The sequence below is a fragment of the Doryrhamphus excisus genome, linkage group LG3 (assembly GCF_037039965.1).
Source record: "Doryrhamphus excisus strain RoL-2023G ecotype Guam linkage group LG3, RoL_Dexc_Guam_v1.1, whole genome shotgun sequence".
NCBI lineage: Eukaryota > Metazoa > Chordata > Actinopteri > Syngnathiformes > Syngnathidae > Doryrhamphus > Doryrhamphus excisus.
The window spans coordinates 24,337,685-24,365,650 of NC_136359.1; the positions used below are offsets into that span (position 1 = coordinate 24,337,685).

At 37.5% G+C, this 27,966-nt stretch overlaps 2 protein-coding genes across 2 annotated transcripts in view; one reads left to right on the forward strand and one right to left on the reverse strand.

Annotated features, from left to right (window-relative positions):
- The first annotated feature begins 1,635 nt into the window (after positions 1 to 1,635).
- Positions 1,636 to 18,091, forward strand: LOC131127934 (golgin subfamily A member 7-like). The gene is made up of 6 exons (XM_058070342.2): positions 1,636 to 1,771; positions 3,799 to 3,924; positions 6,741 to 6,893; positions 7,380 to 7,481; positions 9,641 to 9,697; positions 15,935 to 18,091. The coding sequence occupies exons 1-5, from the start codon at positions 1,763 to 1,765 to the stop codon at positions 9,680 to 9,682; spliced, it is 432 nt and encodes a 143-aa protein (XP_057926325.1). The 5' UTR covers positions 1,636 to 1,762; the 3' UTR covers positions 9,683 to 9,697; positions 15,935 to 18,091.
- A 3,361-nt stretch (positions 18,092 to 21,452) lies between these two features.
- loxl2b (lysyl oxidase-like 2b) overlaps positions 21,453 to 27,966 on the reverse strand; it is a 30,528-nt gene continuing 24,014 nt past the window's right edge. The window contains exons 9-14 of the mRNA XM_078789212.1: positions 26,834 to 26,996; positions 25,804 to 26,044; positions 25,487 to 25,602; positions 23,685 to 23,821; positions 23,448 to 23,559; positions 21,453 to 21,980 (exon numbers count right to left, since the gene is read on the reverse strand). Of these exons, the coding sequence (XP_078645338.1) occupies positions 21,910 to 21,980; positions 23,448 to 23,559; positions 23,685 to 23,821; positions 25,487 to 25,602; positions 25,804 to 26,044; positions 26,834 to 26,996 (840 nt within the window). The 3' untranslated portion in view covers positions 21,453 to 21,909. The remainder of the gene's footprint in view (positions 21,981 to 23,447; positions 23,560 to 23,684; positions 23,822 to 25,486; positions 25,603 to 25,803; positions 26,045 to 26,833; positions 26,997 to 27,966) is intronic.

The following is a 27,966-nucleotide window of genomic DNA, read 5'->3' on the forward strand; positions in this document are numbered from 1 at the left end:
TCGACCTGTTGGGTTCAGATTTGAACAAAAAGTAAAAGTAATCATCCACTATGCTTTAACCCCCCAGATCCCATCCCTCTACTCCCCTCATCTACCTTTCCTTCCTTTATTGTATTCCTTATAAGGCCTTGATGTGGAATCATGACCACATCATTTGTGATGGCAAATATTCACAATATGTCTTTCTCTTTGCTGCATGTTCTAATGACAGGAAAACAGCTAACATGTGGTGGCTAACAATGGATCTAACTGGACACACCTACAGTATCTCGTCTATAAAGTGCCTCCTCAAAGAAACATCCAAAAACTGCCAACACTGTTTCTATTTACATAACTGACCTGTATATAAAAGAAGCTACAGAATGTCATTGTTATTGTAGAAGCTAACACGAAGCACTATTTTTCTGGTGTAGTGACACAGCGCATCATGCCACTACCACGACGTAGTGAGCCCACTCCAAAACATGAATCACATTAGCACGTCTTTGTCTTTTTTGCATGTTTTACTGAGAGGGAAAACAGCTAGCATGTTGGCGCTAACAACAAATGTAACTGGACACTAGATGCACATATAGATAGATAGTTATTAGCTGTTGTTTACATGACTTGTATCCAGTATAGAGAGTCTGCATGCACGCGGTGTAGGCTTATGCTCACAAGGAACGTGTTCATATCTGTTGCATGAATCACAAGACCCGGGTCAGTATTCGTTTGGCAATTAGTGGATTTGAACAAATGTTGACTCTCACTATTCCTCCACTTGATGGCATCTTTTATAGGCTGGTGTGGGAGAGACCGCTAATGAGCACCATTTGGGTTCGTCATTTACAACACATGGTGGTTAATAGCCTACGACAATGGTTTTACTGCTGCGCCGGCCACTCTTGCTGAACTTTCATGGAAATTCTTCACATGCTCCGTGTACAGTAGGACACTGCCTCATTTTGCAGCTGGATCATTCAATAAAAGAAATCATAGTTGTTCCACCGTTTCACTGAAGACCATGTGTGAAAGATTGTCATTGTATGGTTTCTTTATTTTAAACATGCTTAACAAGTTACATTAAGGAATATCATGTGGTTAAAGTCGCACAATTCATTAAGTCCAAAAAGGAGTAATAAAAAGCAGAGTTTATTTAATTCAACCTCTTTTCCATATCTATTACTGATAATTCATTCACACCATAACCTTTGCATGTTGACACTTACAATATTAATATTAAGGATAGGTGTTGAAAAAAATATGTGTTGGAAAAATGTTTTAGTTTAGTTTATCTTGTGCAGTGTTAAGGAAAAATTTCACCCTAACCTTTGCTTTTTTTTTTTTTCAAAAATGAATTAATTAATAAACGAGCACTGTTTCATGATTGACTATTATGTAGTATTCTGGTCACTAGGCGTCAATAATGTCTGACACAATAGTGTGAGTGAAGTTCTCCACTCATTCCGTGTGGTGCACAGCATGTAGTATCAGCATTGATGGGAGACCCCGCTGCATGGCACAAGTTAAAAGTGCTAACATTTCTTTTTTTCAAAGAAAAAATCATATTGAAGCATCTTTCAAGAATTAATTATAGAATTAATTAGAATTAGAGTTATACTAATGCTTTAGAGACGCGAATGAGTTACGTTGTCACTCACGGAGCTGGAACTCTACACTCGGAACCTTTTATGAAATGTAAAAGTTCCGGCACGGAAAGCATTATCGTACGTACCACAGAACAACCATCGGAAAAACAGCAGCAAACAGAAAGCTTGTCAACATGGCAGAGGTAGGCGAAGTGTTTTTTTTATGAATTTGTCTTACGGTGGTATAGCCAATGCTTTCGTTTAATATAATACAAAGACAAAGACAACTATTAATGTTTTAGAGGCTGTCACCACGTCTTTACCAATAATCTCGAATTATTCCTTTGTGTATAATAATTTCGCAATGTCGACATGCTTTAGTACCATAATTGCTCTGTTTATTTTAAATGATTGGCTAGTTGGGCCATGGCCGACTTTGGTCATCATAATGATATAAATAACAGAGATGAATTACATAGCTTCTGCAAAAACACCCTCAAACAAAACAGGCACAGTTTACACCAACAACGAGACAAATTCAGATACATTAGATGAAAAACGTCATATATAGATATAGATACAAAAAAATAAGTGGCAGAATGCTCTCGAAGAAAACAGTTTTAACCATCCCGTTGGTAAGTATGAAGCACAAACGTCATTTTTGTATTCACAATTAAATTAAAATATTTCTTTGGTTTGTCAGTGACAACAGTGGACAACAATAGTTAAACTGTATTGAATGAAGTGACAGTGGGATGTCAAAATACAACAGACTTAGACTTCATTGGAATGCAGTGTTTCCCACAGGACTGCAATGTAGCTGTGGTGTGAAAAACAATTTGCACAATCGCAATAACTTGCAAAACTCAGTTTGGATAAAACAGAGCTTCTTGAAATGTGTGACATCTCATATTTTTAAACCGTATTTAAACACTTGAACAGACGTGAACGCATGTAGTTCTCTTTTCTGTGCGTTCTAAAGAAGAAAAAAATCAAACAAATAAACAGCTCATTATTGCATCTAAGCCGCCTACAAAGACCACTATTAAAACACCTCAGAAATGTCTAGCAAGGTTTTATATGAATGCTGTCACAATATAGCAACAGTTATTTTCATGATAACATGTAATACTTGCAGTATTTTGCCATATTTTGGTCCTTCTAAGCATTAGCTAATGTGCTAATGTACATGACGTTGCAGTCTAATATATCACTATGTTGACAAACAGATAATAATGCACAACCAAGTAAGCTGTGGTAGGTGTGCAACAGATGCCAGCTAGTTTGGCTGTGCAGTAGTACTATAACGCCCCGCATGTGGTGAAGGAAAGACACTGCCATCGTGCCGTCGTGCACTTTCAATTGCTTTATTAACATGTGGTAACACAACACACTGTTAGCGCAGTGATTCAATAGCGCCAATCACACCCAGCTACTGACACACTGGACGAAAACCTCAGCGAACACAGCCAACTTCCCTCTCGCTCGCCGACGTCGTACGTCACTCTCCAGACACCGCTTAGTAACAGGCATCCACTCGAGTAAAAGATGGAGTTGCAGGGCTGGCCTGCGTGTGAGGTGACCCATCATTTGTGACCTCTAAATGATAATTAGTTATTTATTGTTTAAAAAAATAAGCTAATTTCACCTTCTGTGGCTTTAGGTTGTCTACTTGTTGTTGTAAGCATTGTCCCCTCCCTATGGATTTGTCTTCTTCTCTTGTGAATTTAATATTAGGAGCTGAGACTGACAGTTATAAGTTAAAAATAAGTTAAAAAAGGCTTGTTTGATACCTCCATCATATATACTGCTAAATGCGATTTTCATATGTGAAAACATGTGACTTCAAGTCCTGAAAATATGGTAGGTGCAAAAAATTGGAATCCGGGATATTTCCTTCCAATAATGATTAAATGGCCATATACTTCTATGCGTCTATGTAGTGTATGTTCACATTTGGTTGATGCTATCTGAAATGGCTGAGTCAGTCCAAAGTACAGCCATATTAACAATTTCAGCTGTTTTGCTTAAATTCAAGGTATCTACGTATATAATATACTTTATTTACTTAGCTGTTTTGTTGATGGAATGCAATAGGAAATTTGTTATTCTGCAATGGGAACCTTGCAAACATGGAAAAGATTATAGGGGGAAATAACTTGTGTTCCTATAAATAGTTTTATTCCATAATTATACTGATGTTTGACAGTTAAATGTATTGTTTTCACAGACTCACAGTTTGCAGGACATGAGACAACAAGCGGCAATTTCTTCCAAAGTCTTTATACAGAGGGATTATACCAATGGCACTGTATGCCAGTTCCAAACTAAGTTCCCCTCTGAGTTGGAGACCAGGGTAAGATTTCTGCCTTTTATCGTTTTGTCTTGCAGCGGTGGTATTATTTAATCACAACACCAGAAAGACATGAGTTGCCAAGCAACCACCTCCAAATCCTCAGTACTGTGAACGTATCTGTGAAGAGGAGTGCACCAAAATCCCTCCAAGGATGTGTCCAACACCTGGTTTGCCAACACAGGTTTCACCACCAAGTGCAAAGTCACATATTCCTTGATTTTCAATACTTATTTCACTCATTCAAATGCTAATTAATTTGTAAACTTTACTGAATGTCTTTTTGTTGAAATGTTCTTTCTCCATTAAAATGAACCTAGCATAACATTATGATGGACAGGTCATGTCTTTGTAAGGTAGTCAACTTACCAGGGTATCAAATAATTATTAGACACGAGTTCAATTCCACCCTCGGCTATCTCTGTGTGGATTTTGCATGTTCTCCCCGTGCATGCGTGGGTTTTCTCCGGGTACTCCGGTTTCCTCCCACATTCCAAAAACATGCTAGGTTAATTGTTTACTCCAAATTGTCCATAGGTATGAATGTGAGTGTGAATGGTTGTTTGTCTATATGTGCCCTGTGATTGGCAGGCGACCAGTCCAGGGTGTACCCCGCCTCTCGAGCACACCTGCAACCCTTGTGAGGATAAGCGGTAGAAAATGAATGAATGAATGAATGAAAGGCATTACCGAGAATAACACAGTATTAAAATTCGTTGTGCACCTCATTAATCAGAGAATGAGCAGTCTTCAGATTTTCCTCTCATGATTTCAAGCAGGAGTATCTCTCCTAAAGGTCCAAACTCTGGTCCTTTAGGAGTAAGTGATTTTCTCACAAACGAGTCAAAGAATATTTTCTTCCACTCTTAGTAGTGAATGACAATTTACCACAAAATACCACTAAGACAATGACGTCACAGTTCTGTTGGAGATCTGCTTGGGAAATGAAGTACAAATTAAATGTTGGTAGTCATGAATAAAACGAAAATATCTCTTTAAAAGAAAAAAAAAGTACTTCAAAGTGCTGAAAGTTGAGAGAAACCTGCACTAGAAATAAATGCCTCCTGAAATGTAAGATGAAGCTGAACGCCTTTTTTTGGGGGGGGGGGGGGGGGGTTGTTGATGTTTTTGTCCAAAATGGGCATTGTAGATACCAAGTAGCTCCCGGCTGTTCTTATTATTTTGTAAATAGCTAAGTAGCTCACAATGTGGTGGAGGAAGTACAGATCATTGTGATATGTAGCACTACAGAGAGCCAATACTGCAATAAAACATAAAAACTTCAAGATTGTAAATTAATATGAAATCAGAACACTTGTGAATTTTTTAGTTTCAAAGTTGCCTTTTTATTTTTCCCAATTGTTCATATCAGCAAAATCCTCCTCTTTGCAATAATCATGCTGGAATGCTAAATATTAGGGCCAAATGTAATGCACAGATGCTCTGGCAAAGAAATGTGCTTTGAATCACTGCCTCAGAGTTGGAAAATTAGATGAAGAACAAAGCATTTGGATGCTGCGTACCAAATGTGCCTGAGACCACTGATGTTTGGAGCCCGTTGCCACATTCCTTGATCACACGGGAGCAGAACTTGGGAAAGTTGTCAGAGGAGCGAGACGCCCTGGGCTGCTTGCTTGTCTGTTCTGGAGGCTCTTTCTGTGCCGAGTATCACATGAGATCATCTGGACAGCCTGCGCGTTGGTCTGATATTGACATCGCTGTCAAGCAGCCCATGTAAATATCAGCTAGCCATGTCTCAATTTCAACAGAGCAACTCAGATACTTATTTATCTTTGTGAAAGAATGTATGTGACAGAGTTCAAGATTTCTGGTTTGTTAACGTGTGTGTTGGACATATTAAGTCAGGGGTCTCAATTATGCGGCCCGCGGGCCAAATGTGGCCGGACACTAGTTTGAGGCCCCCGCCTTGATATGAAAGTTTAATGTTAGTGCGGCCCGCGCAAGTTTGATATGGATGCTGTATGGTGTCATGTACCCAGAAAAAATTATTACGTTTGATTCATGTTCATGTTAAAGGTTAAATAACTGTTAATAGTTATCCTCCCTATCTGTGTGGAAGTGGTAAGTTTTTGGCTATTTAAGTTTAAAGGAAATAACTTGAAGGCTACCGTTTAGGTCGCTAGGTCTCTAGTTTGCGAGTTAGCATGTGTCTCAAGACCCTGCAGTTGCGCAATATGTTGTAAATAAAAAGAGTATAAATGTGACTATAGTCGTGTTTTGTCATGTCTACAGGGCTCTAATAATGCTTTGTTCATTTTAATCTGAAAAAATAATTTGTCTACCCACCAACTATATGTGGTTTAAGTTTTTATTATTTGCCGTTTTATTATTATTATTATATTTATTTCTTTATTACTGATTGATTGATATTCTTTATTCTTGATTTATTTATTTTTCATCTTATTTTGTGTAGAAAAATAAAAATTAAGATATTTGAGAACAGTGGAATGTTTTATCAGAGCTTTTATTGTAGAAAATTGGAACCAAAGCGAAGTTTTTAAAATTTTTTGTTTTTAATAAATGCGTTTTTTTTTTTTTTTTTTGGAAAACCTGATGCGGCCCCCAAGTAAATTTAGAGTTTGAGACCCCTGTACTAAGTGATGACATTCAGAGAACAATGTTTAGGTGCAGCCTAACTGTTCCAGGAGGAGTTTTCCAATGCTGGCAGATGGCCCATCTTTCCCTTTAATATAGCATATTTGCAGTCCCAAGACATAAAAAGTTAGTATTATCGCCAATATGTTTTTTTTTATGTCTTAACATTTTCTCTTGCTGTTTTCTTTTCTGATGTATTGAAGATCGACAAACAGCAATTTGAGGAGATGGTCCGGACCCTGAATAACCTGTATGCCGAGGCAGAGAAGCTTGGGAGCCAGTCTTATATTGAAGGATGTTTGGCCTGCCTCACGGCTTATACCATCTTCTTGTGCATGGAGACACACTATGAGAAGGTGGGTGATGCCTGCATGGACAATTAATTGATTACTCATTATCAGTAAACAAAATTTGTTGAAAGTTCAGCACTGACAATAACCTCTGGCAGAAAAGTTTAAAGTATTTTTTTTTATATTTTCTGGTGTGCTTATGGTTTGAGGTCCTGAGGTGCATTGTTGGGCCATTCCTCCACGACCATTAACTGCAGCATGATAATGCATCGCTCCGTATTTGCAAGGATCTGTACAAAATCCCTGGAAGCACCAGATTGGGATTCTCTGGATCAGTGCATACAGTATTTGAGGAAAATGGTGGTCACAGCAGATGCTGACTGGTTTGGAGTAGCCTTTTATTGTGGCCACCTTAAGGCACACTTGTGCTGTCTAATCAGCTTTTTGACATGTCACACCTGACACAGATTTGTCAACATTTGTGAGAAATAGGCCATGAGTGTACATTTTACATTTTACATTGTTTAAATAACACTTTCTGTTTCATTTCAGGTTTTGAGAAAGATTGCAAAATACGTACAGGAGCAGAACGACAAGATCTACACACCCAGAGGTCTCCTGCTCACCGACCCCATCGAGAGAGGCCTTCGAGTCGTATCCTGTTCTGAGTGTTGGATATCATTTCGAAAAAGAAAGGCCCTGTTTCTTGTTTCTTCCCGTTTTCCCCTCTGACAAAATTGTCTTGAACCATGTTTAACCACTTAAAAATGACTGGCCAGAACTGAACAAACAGATGCATAGCTCAGAGGAGCATAATAGCTGCAATAGAAGATTAACTGGAATTCCTTGGGAAGCAAACTTTACAAGTAAATCATAACCCAAAGGAGGGGAGCAAGTATGGCTCAATACAATAATAAGACATTTAAAATAACTAGTAGAAAAAGTTGTACTGGTATTATAAGTTTGTAGTGCGCAGGTTAAAGTTCTGAGAGACTAGCGTGGCCACTGAAAGATATTAATGTGTTTCTTCTGGAGCCACTTCTTTGTTGCCTTGGTTTGTATTATATAGGTCATTATCATACTGGAAGGCCCATCCATGACTAATCTTCAGTGTTCTGGCCGAGGCCAAGATCCTGCAGTACATCACCCCGGTTATTGGCTCCTCAGTACAGTGAAGTCTTTTTGTAATCTCCTTTCCAGAATGTTTGACATTGGGTGTTCTTTGTTTCCAAACATGGTTGAACACACCATATTCTCCCAAGCCATTTATGGTCGGTAAAGAATCCAATACGTATTTCACTCAAATACAAATTAGTGGTTAGCGCGCAGGCCTCACAGCTAGGAGACCCGAGTTTGATTCCACACTTTGCATGCTCTCCCCCTGCATGCATGTTTTTTTTGCGAGTACTCCGGTTTCCTACCACATTCCGAAAAACTAACTAATTGCCGACTCCAAATTGTCCATCGGTATGAATGTGAGTGTGAATGGTTGTTTGTGTATATGTGTCCTGTGATTGGCTGGCAACCAGTCGTGTACCAGGGTGTACAAACTGGGATAGGCTCCAGCAACCCCGCGACCCTCATGTGGATAAGTGGTAGAAAATGACTGAATGTAGTGTTTTTTTTCTGCCTTTATTGTTGATAATCTGGCTTTGTTACGATCAACCTACCATAAAAATAATACTTTTCATGCTTTTGTATGGAGATAGTTTAGCAAGTAACCACTATTTTTACGACCTCCACTTAACATCACTGATTAGCTTGTAATTGCTTGCGTCTTAAGTGGGTTAAAAGAGCCAGGCCATGTAAATGATATGGATGCTCCGATTAAGAGTTTTATGCTGCCGATGACGATACTGATCATGAGTGCTGATATGGTGATGACATGAAACCTACCAAATGAAAACCCAGGCTCGTTTGTGTCTACCATTTGCCGGTCTTTAGTAATCAGCAGTAGAACGGAGGTACATTTCAGGAAAATATCAGTTCCTGATTAAAAATGGGTGAAAACCTGCAACCTTTACTGTCAACTTTTACTTTGACACAATTTTGTTGCTTTTGTGACAGCTCAAATAACTATGCCACCAGAATTGGGTATTTTAAAACGTAACAGCATAGGTAAATAGGTACCGTTTGCATTTAGCATTCATTCTGACCAACATTATAATGATCCAAAAGTTGTAGTAGCTGTAACAATCCTCATCTTGTTTTTCCATTTGGCTTTTTGATGAATGTAACAAGCCCGAGTGCAGGCACTTTACAGGAAATCCAGCCTGATGTAGAGCACCATGTGAAAAGAACAATAAAGTTTGTATGTAGTTCATAGCAGCTGCATTAAATCACCGGCTTTACCAACGTGTGTGTTGGGGAAAGTTCAGGCTGATGCAACATCCTAATTAAATGGAGCTGAGCGGCAATAGAAAATTGGGGATAACAAAATATGACTGAAATTGTTCGCAGCTGAGTTTTGTAACTCCCTTCTGAGTTTATTGAGCTGACAGTGTGCGGGATTATTTCTCCCAACTGTGGAGCTGCTGTGCTGTGTTTGGCACGTGGCACAGAGTGGAGATTGACAGGAATGTATCACCTGAACGCACATTTCAACATCAACAGTAGGGTTGCCAGATCGTCACCGAGCAACCTCCGCCATCAAATGTCATCGGCTGTCACGGCAACATTTTTTGTCAAATATAGTTTGAGGATATATTTTGAAAAGGAGTAACTCTGAACAATGTTTATGGAACATTTTTAATTTGCTGGTGCTTTTATTTCAGTAGCGCTTCAACTATATTTCTTGACTCATTTGATTTAAGATTGAGATCACGATATTTGAAGAGAGAAGCCTGGCCAGATAGATAGAAGCTGCCAAGGTAAGTATTTTGTACACAAATATGGCTTTTATCGCTATTAAAAGAGACAGTATTGGCAGTATAAGTGTTACAAAAAATAATGATGAATCAATCGTCAAAGGATTATCCAATGTTAAAGCACACAGTATCATTTATTTTATTTTATTTTATGTTTTAGTAACTGACTTTTTAGTAGGTCTCGAGCGCCAAGCGGTGTTAAAGGCCGTCAGTATGTTAAAGTTAACTATGTCACAGAATGCAACTCAGTAAAAAACAATCTATTAAAATTCAGAGATGTTAATATTGTAATAGAATTAATTATAGTAATCCCTCGTCACTTCACTCATGAATTTTCAAAAATATATTAATCATGGAGTTTTGTGTTTGAATGCAGCCTATTAGTTAAAAAATATTTGCATATTTTACTTTTACATACTTTGGCTTAAATTGACTCTGCCAGCCATTATTGATGAATTTGACCGATTTGTCAAGGCGCACAGAATAGTGTGTCCTAGGGCTGTATAGACATTGTGTATACCAAAAAAACATAACACAAAAAAATTTTTGTTTTCCATCAAAATAACCTTTTTTTTTTTTTTTTTTACAAATATAAGAGCATTGCAATTGAACTGTATGTTCAGTTGCAAAACAACTTTTAAGAAAAGTACAATGAAAAAATATTTAAAAATAATATATGACAATGTATTGCAATATCCAAATTTTATTTCTACTACATTACCTTCCATTGTTCTTTACAAGGCTACACTCTGAAATCAATGAGGCGATAGACAAGGAAAACAGGCACGCATGGCAACATATTGAGGCCATCAAAATGACTGCTTGGGTAATTTATTGTGTTATTAAATAATTAATTTCATAATTTTATTTATGTATTATTAATTAATTTATCATCCCATGCTTAGCGTGCACAAGACATTTTTTTTTGACTGAGAATGGTTTTAATCTTGTGACATCCCTACCAAAAAAAAAAAAAATCCAAATCTCCATGGCCCTGTGTGAAAAGATGATTGCCCTCTAAGCCTAATAAGTGGTTGGGCCACCATTAACGGCAACAACTGCAATCTAGCGTTTGTGTTCGCTTGCGGTAAATCTCTTACAGCGCTGTGGAGGAATTTTGGCCCAATCATCTTCGCTGAATTTTTCTAATTCCCAAATTGGAGGGTTTTCAAGCATGAAGCGCCTTTTAAGGTCATGCATCTCAATAAGATTCAGGTTAGGACTTTGACTAGGCCACTCCAAAGTCTTCATTTTGTTTTTCTTCAGCCATTCAGAGGTGGACTTTCTCATGTTATTTGGATTATTGTCCTGCTACAGAACCCAAGTTGGTTTCAGGTTGAGGTTATGAACGGACGATTGGACATTCTCCTTCAGGTTTTTTTTTGGTAGGCAGTAGAATTCATGGTTCTATTTATCACAGTCTTTCAGGTCCTGAAGCAGCAAAGCAACCTACACACTACAACCACAATATTTAACTGTACATACAGATGATGTTCTTTTTCTGAAATGAGGCCTTATTTTTACGCCAGATGTAATGGCACACTTTCCAAAAAGTTCAGCTTTTATCTCGTCAGACCACAGAGTATTTTACCAAAGATCTTAGGGATCTTTGGGATGTTTTCTGGCAAAATTGAGATTTTATGCAGGCCGTTTTTGCCCAGTGTCTTTCTTATGGTGGGGTCATGAACACTGACCTTAACTGAGGCAAAGTGACACATGGTTCTTTGGATGTTCTTGTGGGGTCTTTTCTGAGTCAATACTGTGTTTTTGGAGTATTTTTGGTTGGCCGGCCACTCCTGGGAAAGTTCACTGCTGTGCCATAGTTTTGGAATTTGTGGATCATTTCTCTCACTGTGGTTCACTGGAATCCCAAAGCTGTAGTAATGGATTTGTAACCTTTTCCAGACTGATAGAACTCCCAGTTAATCCCAGTTATGTTTTAAGAGGGAGGGAATATCACTAATCATATCAACTAATAATACCAGTTAATTCTACATATTTCCTGAGACTATAAAAATCAACTATAAAATCACACAGACATACATATGTCCTGGCATTTTCCAAGCGATTTCTATCGAATGTCTTTCATATAACTCAGATGGATTTGGGACACAGAGTTCTTTTGTGAAACAAACCATCTGGCATGTCAGGTTAAGATAATCCTAGTCTGAGAAGTATTACCCTCCAGAACAGAGCACCCAGAAGCCTATAGCCGTATACGTTCAAGCCTAAGTCTTCTCATCGGGTTGTACTCCCAGTTAACTGTTTTTGGAATCATGTAGTTAGCTTCCATAAAGCATTAAAGGATAATTCTTTCTACCTTGTGACATTCACATGGCTGCCACTCAGTGGCTTATCACTTTCTTCATTCAGAAGGTACAACTCTAACCAAAATGGACGCTATCTAAATCCGTAACAAATAATGTAAATAGGATTAATTGTTTCCAGAAAGCCAAAAATGTAAATATAAAACATTGTTTATAGTTATACAATTATACTTTGACATGAAGAAAACTATTTAAAATGTATATAAATACATATGAATGAATGAAAATGAGGGAAAAAAAATTAGATTACTTTTATCTTCGTGATTGTTCCCAAAGATTCGACATTTATATGCTTTTAGAATAGTTTTGTGCATGTAAAACTATAATTGTAAAACTACAAAAACATGGTTTGCGTTCACATTTTTGAGTCAACCGCAATTATAGACCGGCAACATAGCTAGCTTCTGGTTGTAGTTGTTATTCTGTTAGCAAACTATAAAGATGCTAACAAGGATAAAAATACATTAACAACACAGTTCCACTCACGCATGTGTATCGGCACGAAAAGTCATGTCATATTGTGCGCTAACCAGAAAATGCATGCAAATGGAGGCAAATATTTGGTGTAAATTTTCAATTTACAATAATTTACCTTGCATTCTATGAACCCATTGGAATGGATTTATCACAATAACCCGAGGTTCCACTGTGACGTTACCAGGTTTGACCAAATTTCAAATGAATGCTAAAAAAAACGACCTACTGCCATTTTATTAGGCAACCGTATTGAAACCACAAATCCCCGCCGATGGATAAACTATTAACAGACACATGCATGGATTACATTATTCCTAAACATGTCTCAAAGAAGAATGTAGTTCATGGATTTTTATTGTAGCTGAGAGAAAAGCAACGTTGGAGTCTTGCCATGGTCAGAGAGTTGGTAAACCACTGCGAGCAAAGGCTCGTTTAGGATGATGCACATGTGGAAGTCTTTGGAATTACTCAATCGGGGGTTTGAGTGCACCACTTACTTCTCAAAGAATCCATCTCCCTGAAACAATTTGGACAATTTTGTTTTTTTTTTTGTGGGGACATTTTGGAGAAGGCTCATTTCAGTTCCAGCATGAATCAGAGCAAGATCCGTAAAGGTTTTTTTTTTGTGGAAGAACTTGACAAGCCCCGAACTTCAACCGTGTCAAACACCTTTAAAGTGACCTACTTAACAGAACAGAGATTGTGAGCCAGACCCTTTCATCAGTGACTTCTGACCTCAAAAGTGTTCTTCTGGATGAATGGACAAAAATATCAGAGGCACACATCAAAAACATGTAAAAAAAAAACCAAAAACCATTGAAGGATAGCGGCAGCTGTTCAGTTGGGGTCAGCTCAAGCCAATTTTTAACCTACTTTTGCATCTGAGCCGGTTTGAAGTTGTGTACATTTCATACTGGTTTAATTTTTTCGGTCTTGAAGCAGCAAAACAGCCCCAGACCATTACACTACCACCACCATATTTTACTGTGATGTTCCCAAAGGTCTTGGGGATCATCAAGATGTTTTCCTGGCAAAATTAATGTTTTTTTTCAAGTTGTTTAGCAGTGGTTTTTATCTCGGAACTCTGCCATGCAGGCCATTTTTGAACACTGACCTTAACTGAGGCAAGTGAGTGAGGCCTGCAGTTCTTTGTATGTTGTTGTGGGGTCTTTTATAACCTCTGAGATGAGTCTTTGCTGCGCTCTTGGGGTCATTTTGGTTGACAAACCACTCCTGAGAAGGTTCACCACTGTTGGCTGGAATCCCAAAGCTTTAGAAACGTCTTTATAACCTTTTCCAGACTGATAGATCTCAATAAATCTCACTTTTTTCCACACAGTTTACAAACTGGAAGCTATTATCAGATTGGAGACGTTTTGTTACTCCGTGTTTACGGAATTGCAGATTCGGCTAATAAAAACAGTATCTATGTGTAATCTCACAGTATTGAACATAATGTGAATGAAATGCTGTCATCGTGAGGACAATTAATGTTTATGTGGTGAAGGATTTCCCTGATTGACTGCTCAATTGTAGCGGAATCTCATCACAAACAGTAGTCCACCCACTCCTGAACTAAACATGTCAGACTGTAACCTCGTGGTTTACGGACCAATATTATATTTTTTACAAATTCATAAGAGCGCATTCATGACAGGGAAATATAACAGAATGGCGTGAAGCGAGCACCACCTGTAATACATTACTAAGTTATTCTCGCAGATTTGTTGAAGTCTATTGTTTCCTGACATAAGACTGCTGTTGCTCTGCCAATAATTGAAAAACATCTTTCAGAGAGGACAGAGGTTTTTGCAAATATTAAAACAGGCCTTCGCCACCACACAGCTGTTTGGTACAAGTTCCATTTTCTTCAAACAAGACAGGAGTACACACACTGAGGCTTGCTTAGATAACGAAGGGTTGATTGGCACATTAACGAACCTTGTAGACAGTCTAGCCCAGGGGTGGGCAAACTACGGCCCGGGGGCCACATCCGGCCCGCCAAGTGTTTGAATACGGCCCGCCCAATCTTTCCAAAGTATTTCATTTAAACTCAACATACAACCTGGCATCATGGCCTGAGCCAACCTTTTGATGGTTTTATCAATTTCGTTTTTTGACATGGTCTGTTGTTTACAAAGTGCTCCTGAAAAAAGGGACACAAGCACATAATAATAATAATAATTATTATTATTATTAGATTATTAGATTATTATAATTATTATTAGAACTATTATGATTATTATAATTATTATATTAATGCTAATTATATTAATTATATATAATATTATTGTTATATTTGCATATTTTACATAATAATAAAGTAATAATTATTATTTTAATTTTATTGTAATTATTATCATATTTTATTATTTTTAAAATATTTAAATATAAATAATAATATCAGATTGCATGACATTTTTACAGATACAATAATACCAGGTGGACTGTTACGTGTACAAAATAACGTCATAATGACAAAGTTGAAACATTAAAGAAAAAATACTTTAAAAATACGTAATATGAGAAACCAAACAAAAATAAATATAGTGGTTATCTTACAAGAATCAAGTCAAAATATTATGGCAATAATGATGAGAAGAAGAAAAAAGAAGAAAGTTGAAATGGACAAGACATCTGTCAAGAATAAAGAAAATAAAGTCAAAATATTAAGATTAAAAAGTCATTCTAATAATTAAAATGGTAAATTCTACAAGAATAAATCCTTTATATGAGGAAACTTAATGGCATTTTAACATCAAAGAGTTGAAATATGAATTTAAAAAAAATTTAAATACTTCATTCTTGCTTCACAAAGTCAAAATATGGGAATAAAGTCATAAAATTACAAAAACAAAATTTCTTTAGAGGAAAGTTTAAATGTTTGCATATATAAAATAAAAGGAAAAAAGACCGACATTCATACTAATAATATGTTTTTTCAACTACAGTATATCACTAAGGTGAGATGCAATTCCATCTGTCATCCATTTTGGTAGGGGTATGCTGGAGCCTATCCCAGCTGACCTCAGGCGAGAGGCGGGGTACACCCTGGACCGGTTGCCAGCCGCAGGGCACATATAGACAAACAACCATTCACACTCTTATCGCACAGTCGCCAATTAACCTAACGTGCATGTTTTTGGAATATGGGAGGAAACCGGAGAACCTGGAGAAGACTTTTTAGCATATCTTATATAGCAATATCAAAGTGGCCATTGCATATTTTCATTTTTGAGTATTTGCTAACCCTGGATGGAAAATGTTTGGACAACCACGGTCTAGGGCCTAACCATTTACTCGATAAATACAAACAACATTATCGTTATTTGCAGCTTTAATATCTGCATCATCAGCTCTTTGAGGTCAGAGCACATCAAAACACTACAGGGGAAATATTTTTCCGTGATGTCACCTTCTGTTCATTTGTTTATAGAAGCCGCTTGTTGGGCGAAGTTTCAGCGTCAGACCCGTGCCGCTACCGCTCCCAAATGCCCGGACTCTACTGCGTTTCTACAATCTCTATTACTTCAAATTGTACAGTGTACGTGTAATAGTGACACTTCTCACTCGCCAGGCATAAAATGTCATAACTTTTGGATGATATCGCAGTTCATATTTGTCTTTTATCTGTCTCAGATTGCTCTTGTTACGCTCTTTGACTTTGTTTTCGCAGTCTGCACTTCGTCTTTTCAAGTCACTACTAATTAGCTTCAGTCTGGCCTTGACCAGAAATGTGCAATCATGAAGTTTTCCCCTCTACAGTCCAATTTGAAGAATAAAGCCAGTCAATGTGATCATTGCTCTGGTTAACCATTTTCATACTTTAGTCTTCAAATCTCCACAAATAAATGCTGATTGTTGTCAGACTCGGACATTTCAGTCACACACCAGTTGATATTCATCTTTTTTCATGTCTTGATTGAAAAGTTGTAGCTCTTTTTTTGCTCTCCGTACGGTGCATGAAGTTGTTAGTACTGTAAATCCAAGTAAATCTGTATGCTGTGCCTTGCGTAGCGTTTGGTGACTACTGTTGTACTCAATAAGCATCATTCGTTTATTGCAGGGGTTTCAAACTCAATTTACCTGGGGGCCACTGGAGCTCGGGTCTGGGTGAGACTGGGCCGCATCAGGTTTTCAAAAACAAAAAAAAAACCGCATTTATTAAAAACCAAAAAAAAAAATTTTACTTCGCTTCGGTTCCAATTTTCTACAAGAAAAGCTCTGATAAAACATTCCACTGTTCTCAAATATCTTACTTTTTATTTTTCTACACAAAATAAGATGGAAAATAAATAAATCAAGAATAAAGAAAATCAATCAGTAATAAATAAATAAAATAATAATAAAACGGCAAATAAAAAAAAAATAATTGGTGGGTAGACAAATTATTTTTTTCAGATTAAAATGAACAAAGCATTATTAGAGCCCTGTAGACATGACAAAACACGACTATAGTCACATTTATACTCTTTTTATTTACAACATATTGCGCAACTGCAGGGTCTTGAGACACATGCTAACTCGCAAACTAGAGAGCTAGCGACCTAAACGGTAGCCGTCAAGTTATTTCCTTTCAACTTAAATAGCCAAAAACTTACCACTTCCACACGGATAGGGAGGATAACTATTAACAGTTATTTAACCTTTTACATGAACATTAATCAAATGTATTAATTTTTTCTGGGCCACGTGTTTGAGACCCCTGGTTTATTGCCTTTGAAGTTTCAACTGTCCAAGATTGAAGGATGATTAATATTACTTATCTTTTTCTGCAACAGCGCATCACACGTGCAGTATTATTTTTATCAAGTCAAGCATTAAAAAGCAGAGTGAAAGAGTAGAATTTCCGATTGAGAGGATTGTCTTGAATGCACCATTTCAGTCAGCGGTTTGCTAATGAACTCATGGGAGGGAAGGTACTTGAAAGCAATTTTGGGCCCTTAAATTATTTGAACTGTTCTTTTTATAGGATGGAAATATTGTACAAATACATCAAGACTTTTTTGGGTGTACAAGTTTAGATTTAATAATACCACTCTTGTTCTTGGTCAAATGTCCCTTAGCATGTTTAACCTCGACCGGACACATTTTGCAACTCAACATGCGTCTGGATTCATTTTGGTTGGATATTTGACCACTTGGCAGATACGCCCGACAGCATTTATTTCAATTGATTTCCTGGCGTGTTTCTCTACGATTGAGGTCTGGGATTTAGGAATGTAAAATTTAACCTGCTTTATCCGTTCCAAAAGAAGTTTGGATGTGTTTGGAACACCCACTTGCGCCCAGCTTCAAACGTCACAAAGTTGATGTGGGATGAATTTGAAGAATTTTGACAAGAGTCGTCTGCCGTCATACCGCTACTCGTATCTGCAATGCACACACCAAAAAAACACCCCAGAGTATGATGCAACCACCACTATAATTGACATTTGGTAACGTCATTATGTTTGCATGCATTCCTAGTATGGCTTGTTCTGTTTTCACGCTTCTGGAAAAACAAACTTTCCAGTGAATTCTGTGAATTATTTCTGTGACGTTGTATATGGACATTCCATTCTCCGTTAAATAAAGTTTAATTTACTCCTTGTGGGTGTTCTTCTCAATGTTCTCGTTAGGTATTGGGGGCATATGTATCACTTGTATAGACCGCTGGTAATACACTCCCGATCAAAATTAGAAGACAAGTACAAAAATTGCAAACATTAAAATTTTGCTTTGTTGGTTCGTAAGGAGGTTCTAAGTTGAACAGTTTTGAGCTTCGCAACATCAATACGATACTTAGACGATACGATATTTAGACCTTAGTCCATGCATTTGTCCTGGTCTCACCTTGATTACTGCAATCTGCACCGACTCCCAGTTCATTTGAGATGTGACTTTAAGGTTCTGTTATTTGCCTACAAAATATTCAATGGGTTGGCACCTTCCTATTTGGTTGACCTTGTTGTACCCTATGCTCGGTCCAGAAACCTACGCTCCCAACACGCCGGTCTTTTGACAAACCCTAGAACCAGAAAGAAGTATGCAGGCTCCAAAACTGTACAATGCCCTACCTCTTGATATTTACATCTGTAAAGTCACAAAATACCCAACGGTTATTTGATACTATTGCATTTTGTGATGGAGAAAGTCCACAGGAACTAAAAAAAAAAAAACAAAAGTCAAAGATGAATTGACTAGATTGCCCCTGAACCTAAGCAAAACTAAAATAATGCTATTTGGTAATAACAGAAAGGATATATGCAAATACAAATAACACAGAACAGACATACAATATGGTGATCTGACAATAAAACTAACCAGACCACTCCAAAGTCTTGGTCTTTCTTCAGCCATTCAGAGGTGGACTTGCTGGTGTGTTTTGGATCATTGTCCTGCTGCAGAACCCAAGTTGGTTTCAGTTTGAGGTCATTACCAGATGACTGGATATTCTCCTTCAGGATTTTTCAAATTCATTATTTTTCAGAATTCATTTTCAATTTGATTCTCACAGCAAGTCTTCCAGGTGCTAACACAGCAAAACAGCCCTAGACCATCACACTACCACCACCATATTTTACTATCGTTACGAAATGAGTGTAAATTACTGTTACGACAGATTTTCTCAAAGGTTTTGGATAACATCAAAATATTTTCTGGCAAAATTTGTTATTTTTTGTTCAGCAACGGTTTTCGTCTTAGTACCGTTTTTGCCCAATGGTGGAGTCATGAACACCAACCTTAACTGAGGTCTAAGTGAGGCCTGCAGTTGTTTGGATGTTGTTGTTGTGGGGTCTTTTGTGACCTCTTGGGGTAATTTTTCCCCACAGGTCCATTTAGGTTGACATCTTTCTTCCTTAATAATGACAGGTTTCGTTTAAAAAACTGTATTTTGTGTTCAGTTGTGTTCTTATTAACTGATATCTAAATTTGGTTGATGATCTGAAACATTTAAGTGTGACAATCATGTATCAAATAAGAAATCAGAAAGGGAGTCAATACTGTGGAATATAATGTACTGTTCCAAATATTCAAAATAACTCAACACGCAGCCATTAATATTTTAACCATAAGTGAAAATAGCCAAATTGGGCCCAAATTGCATTTTTTCTTCTCTCTGGAGATGTGAAAAAAAACTTTGCTCTACATGAAGAACTTGGAGGACATAAGAAGATGGAGCTGAAACTGAGGCAACCGGTGATGCGTTCGGGAACTCCACGCCAAGAGAGTTAAAGGCAATGCTGGAATCTTGATTCTTACCATATGAACGTGTGAAAATGTTTGCAGCTGTACCTATTTTGTGCCAAACATTCACACAGTCGGTAAATAATACATGATCACAGCCCACGGTGGCTGGACTGAAGCAGATGGAACTGAAAGTCTGAAAGCAAGCTTACGCTTACTGGAAGGAGACACCAGGTCTGACTTCCACCTCAATAGAAAATACATTTCCTGCTCTCTGCAGGCTTGAGCTTCTCAAAGCAGCAAAATGTGTAACTTATTAAAAAAATAATTACATTTATTTTGCTGGGTGTCCTCAGAAAATATGTTTTTTCAGTGCAAGAGAGTTCAGTAAAAAAATCAGTAATGTTCAGTTCGTTTTTTTTCTTTGTAATCCATACACAAGGTGCAATTCAAACACTGACCGGTAGAGGTCAGAAAGCACCCATTCGTGTTTCACATCATTTCATTTAGAACGCTGTTCAATTGAGTGTAATACCTAATGTGACCAGAAGATGTCCTCAGTTGATGTTGCGAAAACAATCTGAACACTTTCTTCTTGGCATTGGTGTGTTCATGAACACACGCAAATAAAGTTTCCGAGACAATTCTCGTTAATTATAGCCGGCCAACACTTCTATAATATACAAATCGAAATTAGAGAATTATTTTGATTGGATTTTTGTCAACATTTTCGCTCATTTTTTAATTCGTGGCAAAAATGCCAGTTAATTTCTTACTCAAAAAATTACAACAAACTCTCCAAACCGGAAATTAAAAAAAATCTCAGTGGGACTCAATAATGAGTAATTAGTAGTTTTGCTTGATAGTAGCATGCTTGATAGACTATTTCCAGGAGGCTATTGGCAACATTGCTGGTGGTGAAGATGGCTTCAAGTAGGGCTGTCTGGAACTGATGGACATTTTTGGCCAGGTCTGTATCACAGAACTACATTACGTAGAAAACTTATGAGCCGTACGTTTCTGTCGCCGCGTGTCCGCCATCTTGTGTAGCACTACCTTTTGCGACTTTGGACGTTTTTACTCTATGTTATTGTATATTTAATCATCACGCGTGTACACGTAGCTTGAAAAGAAAAGTTTCCAACTCCACAGATGGTTTCTGAAATTCTATAATTTGTCTGAAAACTACATATATATGCCTATACAAGTTGTGCTACACAAGATGGCGGCGTTGTGTTGTGTCCGGATGTGAGCTTTCTACGTCTTTCTATTTCTGTGGTCTGTTTAAGTGTCGCAGTGGGGTTGTCACGTGTATTCTAAGTGCAGTAGTAGTGTTTGGCCACAAGAGGTCAGTCTTGTATCATTTTAAAGGGCCACTGTTGCGTTATATGCATCCGCCGAGATGTTGAAGATGTTTTTGTGTAAATTCATTTCAATCCATAGAAAGCCCTTTCTACGAAAATAAATATTATTGTACATATTATTTACCACAGAAAGAGCGGAACACATTAAACACATCTCTGATTTCCCCCAAAACTAATTCATGTCGAATGGGGCATTCATGAGAATAAAGTCATAATATTGGGAGGAAAATAATGTTATTTTATTGGCATCTAATTAATATTATGGGAATAAATAAATAATATTACAAAAACAAAATTTACAAATATTATTTAATATTACAAATATTATTATTTTTGATATACATATAACTTCTTAGTATATCTATATGTGTTGGTTTATAAAATATCAATGTGGCCCTTGCATCATTTCATTGGAAACAAGATCACGTTTATCTGTTTTGTTTGCTCTATAATTTTATTATATTTTAACACACATAAACACACAATTCCTATGCTCAGTTCAAGTATACTGTTCGTATACGTACGGCAGCTCTTACAACATGTACTGCACCCTCAGAAAACAGAGGGCCAGGTTGATAGCACCATGGTAAAGTACAATAACATGGAATTCACAAAACAAGCAATGGTGCAAAACCTGATTAGACAGCAAGTTACTGAAACGGAGTCCATTTTTTTTTCACCATGCCATTAAATTACACGGGAAAGCTTTCAACTAGAACCAAACAGGATCGTCTTCTTCGGCACCGCACAGTTTCATGAAGATGTTCAACACTTGTGGGACTGCAAGGTCGCCATCGGCAGGTGATGTGTCATGACCGTGGGCTTTCGGAGGCTCTCCTTGTTGGCGGGTGAATGATTGATGATTGATGAGTTTTTTTTACCTGTGGGTGACCTGATTGTTGAGGAGGCCCGGAGACGTCTGCTCCGTCTCAGTGCTTAATGATCCACCTAGCAGGACAACATCCGGTAGACGTACTGTTACCGGCAACCTTTTCACAAATCATTATTCCTGTCCATATTTGCAGTATAAAGTACGGTAAATGTTGCTGCCGTACAGCCTGACTTTACCGGCTACAGGATGGATTATGCCAATGTTTCCCAAGCGGACATCAAGCTGAATACGATAAACAATTAAAAATAAAAATAAAAAAATATAGAATGAATGTTGAAATATTCCTGTAAATGTGTTGCAAATACTGAGGATCGAACCAGCAACCATAATTATTCTGCTTCATTTTTTTGTCTGCTGAAGTCCTGCCATATTTCTCAATCAATTCAAACCAATCCGAGTCTGGTGTGGAAAAGTGATTGCCCTGCTTGGGCCATCCTTAACTGCAACAACTGCAATCAAGCGTTTGCGATAACTTGCAATGAGTCTCTCACAGGTCGGGACTTTGACCAGGCCACTCCAAAGTCTTTATTTTGTTTTTCTTCAGCCATTCAAAAATAAAAAATAAAAATAAAAAAATATAGAATTAATGTTGAAATATCCCTACAAATGTGTTGCGATTACTGAGGATCGAACCAGCAACCACAATTATTCCGTTTCATTTTTTTGTCTGCTGAAGTCCTGCCATATTTCTCAACCAATTCAAACCAATCCGAGTCTGGTGTGAAAAAGTGATTGCCCCCTAAACTCAATAACTGGTTGGGCCATCCTTAACAGCAACAACTGCAATCAAACGTTTGCGATAACTTGCAATGAGTCTCTCACAGGTCAGGACTTTGACCAGGCCACTCCAAAGTCTTCATTTTGTTTTTCTTCAGCCATTCAAAAATAAAGAATAAAAATAAAAAAATATAGAATGAATGTGGAAATATCCCTACAAATGTGTTGCGATTACTGAGGATCGAACCAGCAACCATAATTATTCCGCTTCATTTTTTTGTCTGCTGAAATTCTGCCATATTTCTCAACCAATTCAAACCAATCCTGAGTCTTTTTTTTTTTTTTTCAAAATTCACACATTCACTGTAATTTCCGATTTTCTGTGACAATTCTTTCATGGGAAATTGATATGGTGCATTTTTGCTTTCCAACATTTGGAATTCTAATATTTTGTATCGGCTAAAATTAAAATACTGATGAAAAATCATCTTGAATTTTCCATCTCTGTAACATTGCAATTATAAAAACGTTCTGAATTCAATCTTTTCTGTGACATTTTTTTTTTATTAAAAACAAGAATGTTGCTGGTTCAATTCTCGGTTGGTGAATAGATTTCAGCAATCTTCTCGGATATTCCAACATGTATACGTTCCAACTTGATGTTCATCATTTTTTAGTAATAGAACTTGTCGGTAAAAAATGTTTTGAATGTTTTATGTCTCAACTGTAATTTATGGGATTATATTAGTAACCATGGAAGATTTTAACACGAGGACCACGACGACATCTTTTGGTGTTGGTCTTACCGTTGTGGCAGCTGTACATCCACACACGATGACCGTCATATCGACATCGACATTTCATGATGTTGTTGCTGTAGTCGGACTCCGGCACCTCATAGTTTGGATTGATTATAATCTATGAGTAACAAGTACAAAACAAAGTAACAAACAAAGTAAAGCAAAATAAGAAGCAGTGTAAGAACATGATGCGTTCATGTGTTATTTGGACAAAGAACAACAAAACATGAGCTTTCAACGTACTTGGAACATGTAATCTCCAGGTTTGATGTCAGTGATGTCGATCCACTGGCAGTCGATGTCGTGTCTGTACGTATCCCAGCAGCCGACGGTGATGCCTTGTTCGCCGAAGTTGTCGCATTCGTATCGCTTTTCAATGCCTGCGAGGCGACAAGAATGCATCCCGTAATCAGTTACCAGTTCCAAAGCTTATTAAATCCTACCTCTCCATCTGGTACTTTTACAATCAGTAACTGTTACATTTGTTCACTTCCTGCTTTCACAATATAGCTTTTAAATTAAATTAAATTAAATTAAATTAAATTAAATTAAATTAAATTAAATTAAATTAAATTAATGTACTGCAAAAAAGGTCAGTAAGGATAATTCATAATGCCGCCTAAAGAGAACACACTAACTCCAAAAATTAAATTAAATTAAATTAAATTAAATTAAATTAAATTACTGCAAAAAAGGTCAGTAAGGATAATTCATAATGCCGCCTACAGAGAACATACTAACTCCAAATTAAATTAAATTAAATTAAATTAAATTAAATTAATGTACTGCAAAAAAGGTCAGTAAGGATAATTCATAATGCCGCCTAAAGAGAACACACTAACTCCAAAAATTAAATTAAATTAAATTAAATTAAATTAAATTAAATTACTGCAAAAAAGGTCAGTAAGGATAATTCATAATGCCGCCTAAAGAGAACACACTAACTCCAAAAATTAAATTAAATTAAATTAAATTAAATTAAATTAAATACTGCAAAAAAGGTCAGTAAGGATAATTCATAATGCCGCCTATGGAGAACATACTAACTCCAAATTAAATTAAATTAAATTAAATTAAATTAAATTAAATTAAATTAAATTAAATTAAATTAAATTAAATTAAATTAAATTAAATTAAATTAAATTAAATTAAATTAAATTAAATTAAATTAAATTAAATTAAATTAAATTAATGTACTGCAAAAAAGGTCAGTAAGGATAATTCATAATGCCGCCTAAAGAGAACACACTAACTCCAAAAATTAAATTAAATTAAATTAAATTAAATTAATGTACTGCAAAAAAGGTCAGTAAGGATAATTCATAATGCCGCCTAAAGAGAACACACTAACTCCAAAAATTAAATTAAATTAAATTAAATTAAAGCAAAAAAGGTCAGTAAGGATAATTCATAATGCCGCCTACAGAGAACATACTAACTCCAAATTAAATTAAATTAAATTAAATTAAATTAAATTAAATTAAATTAAATTAAATTGAATTAAATTAAATTAAATTAAATTAAATCAAATCAAATCAGCTTTTCAAAATTCACACATTCACTGTAATTTCAGATTTTCTGTGGCAATTCTTTAATGGGAAATTTATATGCTGCATTTTTGCTTTCCAACATTTGGAATTCTAATATTTTGTATCTGCTAAAATTAAAATACTGATGAAAAATCATCTTCAATTTCTCTGTAACATTGCAATTCTAAAAACGTTCTTAATTCAATCTTTTCTGTGACATTTTTCTTATCGAATACAAGAATGTTGCTGGTTCAATTCTCGGTTGGTGAATAGATTTCAGCAATCATTTAATTTAATGTAATTTTTGGAGTTAGTATGTTCTCTGTAGGCGGCTTTATGAATTATCCTTACTGACCTTTTTTGCAGTACATTTAGCGAATGAAGATTACTTTTATAGTTATTAGCCCATATTCCCACACAATAAGTAAGCTATGGTAGAACCAGCAGGCGATAAATGCGTCGCATATTAAAATGTAAATGTATGAAGTATGAATCCGACTAAGAAGAGACGGTCACCTTCATCGCACTCTGAGTCCTCCAGACAAAAACTGGCTTTGTGTCCTTCTGCCACTTTAGTTCCATTCAGACTGAACAGGTCGTAGATGGTAAACACCTCCATGCTGTGGTAATGCCTAATGAACAACACAGGAACCTCAGAATGGACAACAGGAGAACAACGTGAGACCAACGTGACAAAAGTGGAAAACCCTGGAGTGGAGCTGGAAACGACTATTTTCTATTCAAGGCATCCGCTTGACTTTAGCAAGGAGGGAATATTAGGAATACTGTACCTAGAATCAAAGGTTTACAGCCATGTGTCATGAGGAGCTGACCTGTGACAGTCATGCCACACCCAAGCGTGTCGGCCAACTTTGGGCCGGAAGTCGGACTGCCCGTTGTTATGGATCTGCGAGGAGAAGCGCAGCAGCCGACGGTAGGAGTTGGCCGGCATCTGTTTGGAGGAGGAGGACAGGCAGTTCTCCTCGTACGCGCACTGCAGCATGAACATGGGTCTGTCCTCCATGTAGGTGGTCTGCTCCACCACCTGAGGGTTGAGCACCAGGTCTGGAGCCGCTGGCGGGAGGAAGTATTGGGTAGTATTATTCATTTATTCATTCGGTTTCTACCGCTTATCCTCACGAGGGTCTATCCCAGCCTATCCCAGCTGTCTTTGGGGTAGTGAGAGGAGGGGTACACCCTGGACTGGTGGCCAGCCAATCACAGGGCACATATAGACAAACAACCATTCACACTCACATTCATACCTATGGACAATTTGGAGTGGCTAATTAACCTAGCATGTTTTTGGAATGTGGGAGGAAACCGGAATACCCGGAGAAATCCCACACATGCACGGGGAGAACATGCAAACTCCACACAGAGATGGCCCAGGGTGGAATCGAACTCGAGTCTCCTAGCTGTGAGGTCTGTGCGCTAACCACTTGAACACCGTGCAGCCCTACTGAGATGTTTTCCATGGGAAAAACCATTCATTCATTCATTTTCTTCCACTTATCCTCACAAGGGTCACAGCAGTGCTGGAGCCTATCCCAGCTGTCTTGGCACCCTGGACTGGTGGCCAGCCAATCACAGGGCACATATAGACAAACAACCATTCACACTCACATTCATACCTATGGACAATTTGGAGTGGCTAATTAACCTAGCATGTTTTTGGAATGTGGGAGGAAACCGGAGTACCCGGAGATTAACGGGAAAACATGCAAACTCCACACAGAGATGCCCGAGAGTGGAATTGAACCCAGATCTGGGTAGTATTATTCTTTTTTTTTTTTTTTTTAAATATTCACCATCTGCTTCAAGAATTCCAAATCAAGACCAAAACCAATATGGCCGTCTTACTCTCAGAGCACGAGACTCCAGCGGCATTACGTCCACCTTGAGGGCAGCTGAGGTGGGCTCCGTGGTGCAGGCAGTGGGACAGAGACATCTCAGTACCGGAGCAGCGAACGCCACTCATCACGACGCTGTCCGCACTCACCTCGCCTTGCCAGTACCACGTCTCCTGGTAATAAAAAAAAACAAAACAAACAGCCAATCAGAAAACACATCTCATTCAGTAATTATATATATATATACGTATTCTGGCCACTGGAGGGCGCTCTGGTATTTCTGCACCAGAAATCACTCCTTTGTTGGAAACACTAAACAACATTTGAAAACTCCTCCAGTTTATTTTTGCGTCTGATTTAATTCCTTCCTTAATACTTTAAAATTATATTCATTGTTTATACGTTTTCTTGCTTCTTATTGGACTGACTGATTGTTTAATTCAAGCTGTACTTACTCATGAATATAGACTTATAATAATAATAATAATAATAAGCCATTTGTGACAGAAATATGACAGTGTGTTGAAATAAATGTGTTCCCTAGGGGGAGCTGAGTGGCGTGGGTTACGCTGGCAACAATAGCCTGTGTTAGGGATTATTGTGCCGGTGATCAAGTCTGGTGCTTGTGTGTCTCACCCAACATTACAGTAATATTGCTGACCCCTGGTGATCAGTATAGAATAATACATATCATAAATCAAGATTTACGAATGAATATATATTTGGAAAAACAGTAGGCTGCACGGTGGCCTAGTGGTTAGCGCGCAGACCTCACAGCTAGGAGACCCGAGTTCAATTCCACCCTCGGCAAAGTTTGCATGGGTTTTCTCCGGGTACTCCGGTGTCCTCCCACATTCCAAAAACATGCTAATTAAACATGCTAGGTTAATTGGCGACTCCAAATTGTCCATAGGTATGAATGTGAGTGTGAATGGTTGTTTGCATATATGTGCCCCCCATCCTCCCAGGGACATACAAGCATATTCAAGCATGTTGAGTACTATAAATTTATACATGTTAGTAGGTCTGCATTGAAATGAAAACCTCCCCCCCCCCCGACTGTCCCCCGCGACCCCCCCAGGGGGACCTGCCCCACTATTTGAGAAGCACTGATCTATAGTAATTATATAGTAAGTCTATATT